At 40.0% G+C, this 14,515-nt stretch overlaps 1 protein-coding gene across 4 annotated transcripts in view; it reads left to right on the top strand.

The window, feature by feature from the left end:
• The window catches only part of LOC126376447 (glutathione synthetase-like), a 28,921-nt gene extending 14,579 nt beyond the window's left edge, over positions 1-14,342 (top strand). For 3 of the 4 annotated variants that reach the window (XM_050023752.1, XM_050023748.1, XM_050023751.1), the window contains 8 exons: positions 306-348; positions 1,550-1,720; positions 2,500-2,567; positions 3,441-3,545; positions 5,054-5,260; positions 6,065-6,200; positions 6,993-7,084; positions 8,862-14,342. In XM_050023752.1, coding sequence (XP_049879709.1) covers positions 306-348; positions 1,550-1,720; positions 2,500-2,567; positions 3,441-3,545; positions 5,054-5,260; positions 6,065-6,200; positions 6,993-7,084; positions 8,862-8,991 — 952 coding nt within the window. In that variant the 3' untranslated portion in view covers positions 8,992-14,342. The remainder of the gene's footprint in view (positions 1-305; positions 349-1,549; positions 1,721-2,499; positions 2,568-3,440; positions 3,546-5,053; positions 5,261-6,064; positions 6,201-6,992; positions 7,085-8,861) is intronic. The other variant, XM_050023750.1, reaches the window with a different exon arrangement.
• Positions 14,343-14,515: the final 173 nt, after the last annotated feature.

The raw sequence follows: 14,515 nt of genomic DNA, 5'->3' as shown, positions 1-14,515 counted from the left end.
GTTTATGTCCTTTGTATATGTCGTTGTGCAATAAAGTATTATTGATTGATTGATTGAGAAGCAATATAGGTAGCAACATCATTCTGTACATAATGTGATCCAAATATCAAGCAACAGTTAGTTTTATATATGCTTCTGCCATTACATTACATTTATAAGTAATGATATACCCCAGCAATGAGAAAATAGGTAATTGTCACGTTAAAAGTGAACAACGCCATCTATCGTGTGTTTGGGGAACGTCGATTGGAAAGTTCCTCATTGATTATAGGGGGAAATATTAACATGATTTGTCTGTGTTTCAGCTACATCCTGCGACAACTTGGACATGGCGATTTGATCAAACATGTAAGTAGAGCCCACGCCACGAGACAAGTCCCGGACTCGGGGCGCTGGCGTCGTTGAATGATTTTGTCTTTGTGGGTAGTTCTTTGAACACCAGAAGTCAATATCATTACCATCATCATCCAGGGGGATGCTAGGGACCATTATCCCGTTTTTCACTAGGTCCACTTACCTAACCTGAAGAATTGACAGGTCCGGTTTTTTATAGAAGCGACTGCCTGTCTAACCTTCCAATCCGCGAAAGGAAAACCAGCCCAATACAGGTTAAGTCACATACCTCCAAAACTGCAATTCTCGGGAATGTGGGTGTCCTCACGATGTTTTCCTTCGCCGCTGAGAACGTGATAATCATTTATGATCCAAACATGAATTCGAAAATAAATCGACAATCATTGGTTTAGGCTTGTGCTGGATTCGAACATGCGACCTCAAAGTGAGAGGCAAGCGTTCTACCAACTAGGCTCAAAAGTCAATATCATTGCTATGAACGCAAAACTATTCTATAATGTTGTATCTTATGCAAACATATACGTAGAGACATATATGTCAAAAGACCAAAGATTCTGGGATATTTTTGCGTCATAGTAATTGCGTTGCGTCGATTTCCGGTGTTCGAAGAAGTACCCACATATCTTTGCTCATGGTTAAAGAAAACCAGGTATGCTCAAGTGACAGCTAACATTTCAAGGTTAGCCCAGCTGACGTCATCCCGCCCTGTATTGGTATGGTTACGAGCATTAATATGTATACACTTTGGTACCATTTCACATTAACTTTTTTGACAAATTGAACTATAAGTCTCACTAAATGTCAAATATGTTAGTGCGACAGAGTCCTAAAGTGGGTACATTATATTGCTCATGACTGTACAGCTTTAACGTGATAATTACCTATTTTCTCATTACTCGAGTACTTAGGGTGGTATTAATAAACTAATCTCAGCTACGAGACTGCCCTCAAGATCATGTCAATGTGACAGTTCTCATATAAAAACAGAGACTTGGGCATGATCTTGAGGGCAGTCTCAGCTGAGATTCGTTTATTAATATCAGCCTAACATAATGATTAATGGCAGTATAGAAAAATCATTGTGCCTGGGTGTAATAAAAAGAGTCATCATTTGTATTTGAAAGAAAATTTTTACAGCGCTATTTGTATTGTTTTTGAGGAACGGAGACTGGAATTGTTTGTTTTATGTCGATAGATGCCTGAAAACCGCGCTCTGTCCGGTCTGTGTGGTGGTATAATCGAGGCTTATGACATGTATGGCGTTCCGTCTGCTGTGGTGCTGTTCGTCGTCGAGGAGGTGTCCTACAATATCTGCGACCAGCGCTTCCACGAGTTTGAGATCTCCGAGAAACGGCCCGACATACAAGTAGGTTTTTAATTTTTTCACGGCTTTTTAATTCAAATTCAAAAATATATTTATTCAGTAGGTAACATAGTTACCTAAACATAGTTACCTACACTTTGAACCGTCAATTTTTACATAATGAACGTCTCATCCGCCTAAAACTACTGCAGCTTCTCACAACCTGTATAGCCGGGGAAAAGAAGCTGCACGAAAAACCTCGGCACAAGACCCTAGACGTTCTTCTTTAAAAAAAAATAAACATAAAATATTATTATACAATTGAGTAATTTAGCTGCCTAATATCAGTTCTCAGACAGTTAACCCCATGCATTCTTATCTTCTAAATAATCTTCCAATTTAGCTAACTTCCAAAAAAATATTACACATAAAAATATTATAATAGTGTGGTGGTGCAATAGAGCCGTGCGTCACTTACGATTCGCGTAAGAAAGAGACGTAATTTGTTCTGTCAGAATCGAAACTATTGTACCTATCCATAAGACTAAACTGCAAATACTTACTCGTAACATTCTGTGTTAATAGGCTAGTTTCCAACTAGTCAAATCAGTTACTTTTTACTAAACGTCAAAACACGAAATTACTATGGCATTTGTATGAAATAGCACACTGTGACGTCATAGAAAAACGTTATATAATGTCAAATCAAAAATCAAAATCAAATCAAATATACTTTATTGCACAGAACAAAACTATTATGTCGGACGTATTATTAATCAGAATTTCATAATTTATCTTGAGCCTAATACACGACCAAATTCTTTTTATTTCGAACTTCACAGATATTCAGAAAAACACTCAACGAAATATATGAAGAAACTGACCTGAACGATAAGAAGCAGCTTGTTTTGTAAGTGATTTGATTACTATTATTAATTTTAGCTTTTTGTGCGGGGTCTGCACGGAAACCATGCCGCGCGCGGCGCGTATTATATCGAGGGCAAATTATGGACGTAGCGAACGCTATCTACGCGGATAGACCTCATACGGTTATTGGACAAATGCTCTCGATATAATTCGCGCCATGCCATGACGCGAGGGCAGTAGCCGTAACACGAATTCCGTATAACACGCACGATGGACAGTTAGTGTTGCCGAACTATTTCATCTAGAAAAGAGTATCCTAACGATAGGCCTATATCTATAGTATCACCAGCTATCAAAATTAACAATCGATAGTCGATTATCAATTGGCAACACTAATTTGACAGTTGACAGCTGTCAAAAACGCTTTATTTTATACCCCCTTTAAAGTAACATGTTCACAATGGTGCTAATTCCTGTAAATACCATCTAATTTTATTTTAAGTTATATCTGTCATTTTCTTATCCGCCGAAAAGGAAAGGGACGGGTAATCGACAAGGATAAAATTAATGGAACACACGTCAATTTTAAGCACAAATCTAAACCAACCGTCTAAAAATTTTACATCCGTCAATAACCCGACGCAGTTAAGTAGACAGCACGTCAAACGGATTTCATACCAGCGACGTACCTTTTGATTCGCCCGGGTTATTCATTCATTTACTCATTCTTCCTAAAATTGAGAGGTGTGAATCATCCGTCCCTTTCCTTTTCGACCGATATGAAAATGACGGATATAACTTAAAATAAAATTAGGCGGTGTCTGCAGGAATCGGGGCCAATGACAGCAGATAATATTAATATGTCCCTTTAATCCTGTTACGTTAAAAGTAGTATATATATTTTTTAATTTTACAGAGACGGGCGCCCGGTAGCCGTGGTGTACTACAGGTCCGGCTACGAGCCGGCGCAGTACCCCTCCCAGCGCGAGTGGGACGCCCGCCTGAGGGTCGAGCGCTCCAAGTGAGTTGATACAATAAATATTTTATACCTTTAATCACTACATAGTATAAAACAAAGTCGCTTTTTCTGTCCCTATATCCCAATGTACGCTTAAATCTTTAAAACTACGTAACGGATTTTGATGCGGTTTTTTTTAATAGATAAAGTGATTCAAGCACAATGAACACAGTTTTTGAAAAATACGACCTTAAAATTAATATAAGTAAAACCAAAATTCTAACAATTTCCAAAACTCCAAAAATAGACAGCCAAATAATTAAGTTAAATAATATCCCGATTGAAAATGTAAAGAACTTTAAGTATCTAGGCAGCATAATAACGAATGACTCAAGATGTACTTTAGACGTTAAAACCAGAATAGCAATGGCAAAACAAGCTTTCCATAACAAAGGGTGCATATTCAAGGCTAGGATTGCCAAATCTATCAGAAAAAGATGTGTCAAAACCTTCGTATGGAGTATAGCCCTCTATGGATGTGAAACTTGGACACTGACACAGAAGGACAGAGAGAGACTCGAGGCCTTTGAAATGTGGTGTTGGAGGAGGATGGAAAGAATAAGTTGGACAGAAAGGGTTACAAATGAGGAAGTGCTAGTAAGAGTAAGGGAAAAGAGACAAATACTGAGAATTATTGAGGACAGAAGAGGCAAGATGATTGGACACCTAATAAGACACGACGAATTCATTAAAAACATCATAGAAGGAAAGCTAGAAGGAAAGAGAGGAAGGGGAAGACCAAGAAGAGCTTACATGGAACAGATTAAAGAAAAGGTTAACGTCGTGTCTTATAGGGAAGTCAAGGAATTGGCCTTTGATAGACTGGAATGGAAAATGCTACACCGACAAGAGCGTGGCTCTTAAATTGATGATGATGAAAGTGATTCAAGAGGAAGGTTTATTATGTATAATAATATCCATTAAATAGCGGAGAACTACTGTTATTTTTGAGGTTTTTAATGTGATGTCGTAAATAATTTCATTTTTTCCTCAGCATTGTACCCGAGCGAAGCCGGGGCGGGTCGCTTGTTATAAAAAAATACACCCTTTCAGTTCCATACTTTTGCAACCGAAAATTCCACTTGATATCAACTCAGAATCAAGGTCTGAATCATCCTTCAAAGTTTTCGTTACTATGTCACTAACACCCGCACGTATTCGTATGGCTATCTGTACGTACTTGTATGGGGTGTAAGACATCATAGCGAATACTGAGGGGAATGATTCAGCTTATTATTCTGAGTTAATATCAAGTGGAATTTTCCATCGCATAAGTATAGAATTGAAAATAATTAAAAAAAAACAAAAACAATCATGAGTTTTGCGAGGGGAAATTCCGCTCGATATTAACTCTGAATCATCCCGCTCATTATTTGTTACGATGTCACTAACACCCTGTATTTTAATACGTTAATTAATATTGGCTTAGTCTGGTGGTTTTACGTCCCACATCAGCGATTCCAGTTTTTGAACGTGGAACGGGTAACAGCTTGTGATTTATATTTGTACAGCGCGATAAAGTGCCCGTCGATCCACTACCAGCTAGCGGGCACCAAGAAGGTGCAGCAGGCGTTGGCGGCACCCGGCGTGCTGGAGAAGTTCATGGGCCCCGGCGGCGCCACCAGCCGCGTGCGGGACATCTTTGCGGGGCTCTACTCACTCGACTTCGACGAGAACGGCGAACGCGCCGTCGAGATGGCGCTCGCTGATGCCGAAAGGTAAGGGACTTCATAACGAATACTTCATTTCACATACCGGAAATTCAAAAATACAAAAGAATAATAGAAAGAATAGCCCAACCCAGTCATGTTTGGGTCATAAATGATTATCACGTGCTCAGCGGTGAAGGAAAACATCGTGAGGAAACCCACATTCCCGAGAAATGCGTTTTCGGAGGAATGTGACCTAACCTGTGTTGGGCTGGTTTTCGCGGACTGGGTCAAAGATCATCATCATCACCAGCCCATTAACGTCCCCACTGCTGGGGCACGGGCCTTCCCTATGGATGGATAGGGAGATCGGGCCTTAAACCACCACGCGGGCCCAGTGCGGATTGGTGGTTATTAACGACTGTTAATGCAGCCGGGACCAACGTGCCTTCCAAAGCACGGAGGAGCTCGAAATGAAAACTATTTTTTGTGGTCACCCATCCATTGACCGGCCTTTGCGAAAGTCGCTTAACTTCAACAATCGCAGACCGAGCGCGTTAACCGCTGCGCCACCGAGCTCCTCAAAAGGGTCAAAGATAAATCTGATCAAATCAGTCTAATATAAAGAAAGTAAAGATAACCTGTCCAGGTGGGGTTTTCTCAACGGATCGGACCTGAGCAGCGTGTGTGGTGTTACGCCACAGACCATGGCTCATGTAACATCTTGCCCCGTGTGGCCTGACACCTGTACGCGAGAGGAGCTGATGAGTGCCACCGAAAATGCTGTCCGGCTGACAAAATACTGGACTGAAAAAATCTGAATGCCATCAAAACGACAAGAAGAAGAGTCTAATACCCTATGTTGTATTCCAGATTCGTGTTGAAGCCCCAGCGCGAGGGCGGCGGGAACAACATCTACGGTCCGGAGATACGGGACGCGCTCACGCGCATGCGCCACAGCCGCGAGCGAGCCGCCTACATACTCATGGAGAGGATACTACCGCCGCTGGTAACATGACACATCATTCTTACTTTTCTGTGGGTTACAATAACGGCCTCTCCGATACCGACCACGCCGGCGTGGTCGACGATTTCCCTCAATCAGCGGTTATCGCAAGATTGGGATCCCGCGAGATCGGGATTGCATTCCTTAGCTGCGGGTTTGGTGGAAAACATTATACATTGCATGGTATAAGAAGACCAGGTATGCTCAAAGGTGTCAGCTAGCATTTCAAGGTTAGCCCAACTGACGTCATCCGATCCTGCGTTGCCAATTCGTAAAAAGTAAATTACCCACTTCCAATGTTTTCAATTTACTTTGCAAGGAAATTTTGTACTTTTAGTAAAAGATTTACTTACAGTTTTAATATTTTTTGTATATGTGAAAAGTAATAGTAATTATATACATTAGTCAGTATTTCAATTAATGTTCAATAATAGAGTTTACCTCCTTGGAATGTTGGAGATTCCAATTGAATGGTAACATTTACGTCATCAATGGCGGCTTGTCATAGGATTGAGCATACCTGGTCTTTTTATACCATGGTCATCAATCTCATCAATTTAATAGCCACGCTCTTGTCAGTGTAGCATTTTCCATTCCAGTCTATCAAAGGCCAATTCCTTGACTTCTATAAGACACGACGTTAACCTTTTCTTTAATCTGTTCCATGTAAGCTCTTCTTGGTGTTTCCCTTCCTCTCTTTCCTTCTATGATGTTTATGGTTTGTGGTTGTTTGTTTATGATGTTTGTTGTTTATACCATGGTACATTGAATAAAAACTTTGCCGTGTTGTTGCAGGTGCAGGGCTACGTGGTGCGGCCAGGGGCGCCGGTGCCGCCGCCCATCTCGGACCTCGTCTCGGAGCTGGGCATCTTCGGTGTCATCATCGGGTGAGTCCTGGCGCTGCTAGGGGGTTAAAATGGCCACATCGTTCATTCGTCCAAAAAACAATATTGCAATACTGACACAATATTAACATTTGACACCAATGAGAACAATATTGACATTTGCGCAGCACAGATAAAGATAAAGATTTTTGTTGTGTATAAATTTGATTCCGTGCTTCGGAGGGTACGTTAAGCCGTTGGTCCCGGCTATTAGCCGTAAAAACACCTCCACCTATCCGCATTGGAGCAGCGTGGTGGAGTGTGCTCCATACCCCCTCCGGTTGATTGAGGGGAGGCCTGTGCCCAGCAGTGGGACGTATATAGGCTGTTGATGATGATGATGATGATAAATTTAAGTACAGTTATAAATAATAGTTGCAGTTATAGTAACAAATTACGCCTCACTACATTATACGTCTCACTAAATTTTGCCTTTGCCGGCATATACACATTTCACACAGGCAATGAAATAACATAAGAGAGAGAAAAAACTGGTAGCCTCTACCAAATTTTTCGTTTCGGACCAAATGTCAAATAGCAATATTGCTTTCTTAGATGAATTGCAACAATGTGGTATTTTTAGACCCCTGGTCATATCTGGGCACTGTTGCCCACAGGCCTCCCCTCATTCTACCGAAGGGGAATATGGAGCATACTCCATCACGTTTCTGGACTAGACTCCTTACAGTACGAAATAGGTGATATTTTAGACACCATACATGACCACTGAACATACAATGGTGTTTCTGGCAACTTCTACCAAATATTTCGTTTCGGACCTCAATGTGTATGTCGGAAAATTCCACTTGATATTAACTCAGAATTATGCGTACTGCTAGGGAGTGGAATTCCCTGCCGTCTTCTGTATTTCCGAATGCATATAACCCGAGTGCTTTCAAGGCCAGAGCGAACAGGCTCCTTATAGGCGAGCTTACTCCATCTTAGGCCTCGTCAATGCCTTCGGGCAAGTCTGGGGCCAAGAGCAAACCCATCAGAAGAAAAAAAAAAGGAATCATGACCTGAATCATCCCCCTCAGTATTCGGTACGCTGTTACTAACACCCTACCACTCTACAGGTTATGCATTGTTTTAAGTTTACGCGGTTATTATCATAATTAAAACACGTAATAACGGGTTCTTACCGCGTTTAAAGCAGGGATATGAGACTCCCGATATTACGACACTGTTGCAAGTGCGTTGATCACGGGATGACTGATGAGATTGGAGTGGAGTAAGTAGATCCATAATGTTCTACGGGCAGTTATATCTGTCTACCCTCTTTCTTTGCCGCTTGTTTATGTATTTGATATCGGAATGTTTGGAACCATCTTAACTCGCACCAAACTCACTACGACTCTACCTACTCCGCTCCAATCTCATCAGTCTCCACAACAGCCTCCGTGGTCTACTGGTAAGAGCGTTAGGCTCACGATCTGGAGGTCCGGGTTCGATTCCCGATGGGGACATTGTCGAAATCACTTTGTGAGACTGTCCTTTGTTTGGTAAGGACTTTTCAGGCTTGAATCACCTGATTGTCCGAAAAAGTAAGATGATTCCGTGCTTCGGAGGGCACGTTAAGCCGTTGGTCCCGGTTATTAGCCGTAAAAACACCTCCACCAACCCGCAGTGGAGCAGCGTGGTGGAGTATGCTCCATACCCTCTCCGGTTGATTGAGAGGAGGCCTGTGCCCAGCAGAGGGACGTATATAGGCTATTTATGTTATGTTATGTTAAGAACCCTACAGGGTGTGTTATATACGTGTAATGTCCATCCTTTACAGGTCAAAAGAGAAGATCCTGCACAACAAGCAGGTGGGGCACATGCTGCGGACCAAGCTGGCCGACGCCAACGAGGGCGGAGTCGCCGCCGGGCTCGGGGCGCTCGACTCGCCGTACCTCCTCGACTTGTAGCCCTAAGGTGTGAGTCGTGTTCCCTTCATGTACACTTAGGGTCAAACCACATCACACTTTCCTGTACTTCTATCCTCTGTTACTCAGAAGCGTCATTTGCTAGAACGAGAAAGAGTGACCGCAAGCGGCAGATTCAACGAGGCGATCGCGCCTTCTCGCTCTAGCAAATGACGGTTTTGAGTAACAGAAAAGGATAGAAGCATAGGTAAATGCTATTAGGTGTGATTCAAGGTAAGGGTGGCTGTCAATTGGAGGACCCAGAGCAATGGACAGTAGACTCATCATCACTAATTTAAGCCACGCTCTTGTCGGTGTAGCATTCTCCATTCTTGTCTATCAGAATGTCCCGAGAGAGTGAGAATAAGAAAATAATTATTTGTTTCATTTATTTATTTCTCAAATTAAAAGTTTTTTTTTCTATCTTTGGCAATGACAACGTAGTTGGTTAAACGCCATCTAACGAGTTCTTGAGAAAAAAATAAATTCATAAAAAGAAGATCTTCTTTTTTTGTATGATACGTAAGTACGAATTATTTTTCCTTCCTAATTTTACTGTCATTTCTCAGAATTATGATATTGTAACACTTACTTTTTGTAACAATTTGTAATTTATTAAGTTAATTAATTAAATTATGTCAAAATTAATATTTTATGTTCGGGTCCTTTCACATTATTGTTACGACTGAAGCAAATCAAAACGTATAACCGCTTTATGTTGTCAATGTGAATGGCCCTTAAAAACTTTTAATTTCCTTTGAAAATATTATGATTTTTATTTTTACTTATATTTATTATTTTTTAAACATTCCAATATTACTTACACAGGGATTTCTTTTATTGTTATATAATATTAATTATTATTGTTGGTAATTAGTAATTATTCAATGAGCCTTATTACTTTATTTTTCTATTTATCAATGAGGGATTTTCCAATCGGTGTTCCCCAAAAACACGATAGATGGCGTTGTTAAGTTTTTTCTTCGTTTAAACTTCTAATTACATGGATAACAGACATTGGTGCTAATTCTTGTAAATACCATCTAATTTTATTTTAAGTTATATCTGTCATTTTCTTATCCGCCGAAAAGGAAAGGGACGGGTAATCGACAAGCATAAAATTTATGGAACACACGTCAATTTTAAGCACAAATCTAAACCAACCGTCTAAAAATTTTACATCAGTCAATAACCCGACACGTTCATTTAATCATTCTTCCTAAAATTAAGAGCTGTGAATCATCCGTCCCTTTCCTTTTCGACGGATATGAAAATGACAGATATAACTTAAAATAAAATTAGACGGTGTCTCCAGGAATCGGGGCCATTATGCATCTTTTATCTTTGTTTTTAGATATAAATGATGACCCTTTTTATTACACCAAGGTAGAATTACAACTTCCACCCATTATTATTCTGAGCAAAAAGAGAAGCAATATAGGTAGCAACATCATTCTATAAATACTGTGATCAAAATATCAAGCAACAATTAGTTTTATATATGCTTCTGCCGTTACATTTTTTTTTTTTATAATTATGTACCCCAGCAATGAGAAAATAGGTAATTATCACGTTAAAAGTGAACAACGCCATCTATTCAAATTCAAATTCAAAAATATCTTTATTCAGTAGGTAAGATAGTTACACTTTGAATCGTCAATTTTTACATAACGAACGTCTCATCCGCCTAAAACTACTGCAGCTTCTCACAACCTGTATAGCCGGGGAAAAGAAGCTGCTAGAAAAACCTCGGCACAGGGCCCTAGACGTTCTTTAAAAAAATAAACATAAAATATTGGTATACAATTGAGTAATTTAGCTGCCTAATATCAGTTCTCAGACAGTTAATCCCATGCATTCATATCTTCTAAATAATCACTAACTTTATAATAACCTTTTTTGTAAAGTTTTTGTTTAACTACTGTCTTAAAACAGTTGAAAGGCAAATTTTGAATGTCAATGGGAATCGTGTGTTTGGGGAACGTCGATTGGAAAGTCCCTTAATGCACATTCTTCTCTTGTGTGGGTTGTGAGTTGTGGGTCGATGACCGATCACACCAACCATTGTACATTTAGAACTCGAATTTTATTTTATTTATTTATATCAGGTAACAAAGATCCATACAGATACAGCAAGCTTTTAATATTACATTGGTGCTAATTCCTGTAAACACCACCTAATTTTATTTTAAGTTATATCTGTCATTTTCTCACTCGCCGAAAAGGAAAGGGACGGGTAATCGACAATCATAAATGTTATGGAACACACGTCAATTTTAGGCAGAAATCTAAAATAACCCTCTAAAAATGTTACATTAGTCAATAATCCAATAGAATTTAGTTGACAGCACACGTCAAACGGTTTGCATACCAGCGATATACCTTTTTGATTCGCCGGGTTATTCATTAATTTACTCCGTCCCTTTCCTTTTCGGCGGATAAGACAATGACAGGTATAACTTAAAATAAAATTAGGAGCTAGGTGTCTGCAGGAATCGGGGCCATTGCAAATTGATTCAAAAACGTCATGTAGACATAACCTAATTATTACGCTCAGTGCATGAAGGAGATAGAGCTAGTTTTAAAACTAATGTAAAAGCGAGAGAAGTGCAGTCATCATCATCATCAGCCCATTAACGTCCCCACTGCTGGGGCACGGGCCTTCCCTATGGATGGATAGGGAGATCGGGCCTTAAACCATCACGCGGGCCCAGTGCGGATTGATGGTTAATAACGACTGCTAATGCAGCCGGGACCAAAGGCTTAAAGTGCCTTCCGAAGCACGGAGGAGCTCGAGATGAAAACTTTTTTTTGTGGCCACCCATCCTATGACCGGCCTTTGCGAAAGTTGCTTTACTTCAACTATCGCAGACCGAGCGCGTTTACCGCTGCGCCACCGAGCTCCTCAATGTTTTAAGGTATTCTTAACTAAATACTTGGGTTTAATTTTCCTTACTGGCTTCTCTTTACTATGAGTGTGACAGTTGTCAAAATGGACTTCTCTCGCGATTGCTCAAATGTTTTCGGTGTAACTACCCTCACTTCATTATTTTCTTTTTTTGACGTCATAGCTTCTGTTTTGAACCGTGGCAGGTAATATTCTGTCTTACCTCACTCGCCTCGCCAGTCAACTCCTGACCACTGATGTGCCCGTGGTATAAGAATACCAGGTATGCTCAAAATTGACAGCTAATATTTCAAGGTTAGCCCAGCTGACGTCATCCGGCCCTACGTTGTCATTTCGTAAAAAATAAATTACCCACGACCAATGTTTTTATATTTTAGTAAAATATTTATTTACAGTTTTATAGATTTTTATATATTATATACAGGGTGTTAGTGACATCGTAACGAAAACTTTAAGGGATGGTTCAGGCTATGATTCTGAGTTGATATCAAGTAGAAATTTCCGTCGCAAAAGTATGGATTGGAAAATAATTAAAAAGAAAAGAAAAATTTTCATGAATTTTTTGACACGAAATTCCACTTGATATCAACTCAGAATCATGGTCTGAACCATCCCCCTCAGTATTCATTACGGTGTCACTAACACCCATACCTACTTATATGGCTACCGTATGTACTTGTACGGGGTGTAAGTGTCATCGTAACGAATACTGAGAGGGATGATTCATCTGATTATTCTGAGTTAATATCAAGTGGAATTTTCCATCGCAAAAGTATAGAATTGAAAATAATTTAAAAAAACTAAAAAAAAATCATGAATTTTGCGACGGAAAATTCCACTTGATTTTAACTCAGAATCATGGTCTGAATCAACCCCCTCAGTATTCGTTACGACGTCACTAACACCCAGTATATGTGACAAGTAATAGTAATTAAATACATTAGTCATTAATTCACTTAATTTTCAATAGTAAAATTTACGTCTTTGGAATGTTGGAGATACCAATTTAATGGTAACACGTACCTTATAAATGGGCTAGCAATGACGGCTTGATACCTGGTTTTCTTATACCATGGATGTGTAGTTCCCACTTTGGGGTTCCCGTCTGTAAAAAGGCACGAAAGTTATGTAAAAAGAGCTTTATTTATTACCCAAGGGTTAAGGCAGATAAGCTCAGAGTACAAGAACAATTTGAAAAAGGAAAGCAGGTGTCATTGTTTTTTTTTTTTAGTTTTTACAATGGGAACATTCCCTCTTTGGGAACATTCCTGGGTACGGCACATCACTGCTCCTGACCACGGTCAAACGCGGCCAAAACGTCAGGAATGCAGTACTAGCCCCGCCGGATACGTCAGTCATCATCATCAACAGCCTATATACGTCCCACTGCTGGGCACAGGCCTCCCCTCAATCAACCGGAGGGGGTATGGAGCATACTCCACCACGCTGCTCCAATGCGGATTGGTGGAGGTGTTTTTACGGCTAATAGCCGGGACCAACGGCTTAACGTGCCCTCCGAAGCACGGAATCATCTTACTTTTTTCGGACAATCAGGTGATTCAAGCCTGAAAAGTCCTTACCAAACAAAGGACAGTCTCACAAAGTGATTTCGACAATGTCCCCATCGGGAATCGAACCCGGACCTCCAGATCGTGAGCCTAACGCTCTAACCACTAGACCACGGAGACTGTTCGTCATTATTATCATTTAATACGTCAGTATTATCATTTAAATACTTTTAGTTCATGTCTTGGGGTATTTCTTTCCTTTTGAGGTTCAGCAGCGACTGCATGGCTACCGTGCCGCGGCGGGACGTGAATTATATCGAGGGTTTCGACCAATCAATAGAGCGAATGCTATCTACGTGGATAGACGTACGGCTATTGGTCAAAGCACTCGATATTACACGCGCCGCGCGCGGTGTGGTTGCTATTACGCGAGGTCTGAACCCTAAAAACACATATTATAAATCGTAGAAAAATGAATAATTTGTAAAAATAATTCCAAAAAATATAACTTTCAAGCAATGTAGGTATATGACTGAATATAAAACAAAATGATTATTGTAGAATATGATTTCTTAAATTAATATCAATTAAAAAAATAATAACTTGAGCTGTGCCATACGTAATACAAGGCAATACACCTATGAGGCACTAGGTGTCTAAAAAGGGAACTTTGGAGCAATTCATCTAAAAATCGATTTTGTAACTTGACTTTGGTTTTTTATATATGCAAATGTCAGATTGCTGTTTTTTAGATGAATTGCTTCAATGTGGCCCATTTACACCCTCAAAAGCAGAAAGTCCTAAGTTTCAGCTCTGATATAGTTTTAGAAATTGTATTCGAAGATTGTGGTGCTGTGTACAATAAGTTAAATTAGGTAAAAAGTGACTGTAATTGCAATTTTATAAGTTTTTATTTCAATAAATGAATATTACGTAAATATTTGTTTTAATCCTCTATTGTAACTGTGTAACACAATGGGTTTCGTGATCAGTCCCCGTAGCATGCTGCTCAGATAATTATTACGCGCGACGCGATATATCGATCATCAAAAATACACTATTTCAATTGGTTCATAGAGCGTCGGGCGCGATCATAATAAATGCGGGCTCC

The sequence above is a fragment of the Pectinophora gossypiella genome, chromosome 21 (assembly GCF_024362695.1).
Source record: "Pectinophora gossypiella chromosome 21, ilPecGoss1.1, whole genome shotgun sequence".
NCBI classification, from domain to species: domain Eukaryota; kingdom Metazoa; phylum Arthropoda; class Insecta; order Lepidoptera; family Gelechiidae; genus Pectinophora; species Pectinophora gossypiella.
The sequence above is the reverse complement of the archived record's forward strand: the minus strand, read 5'-3'. Positions and strand labels throughout refer to the sequence as shown.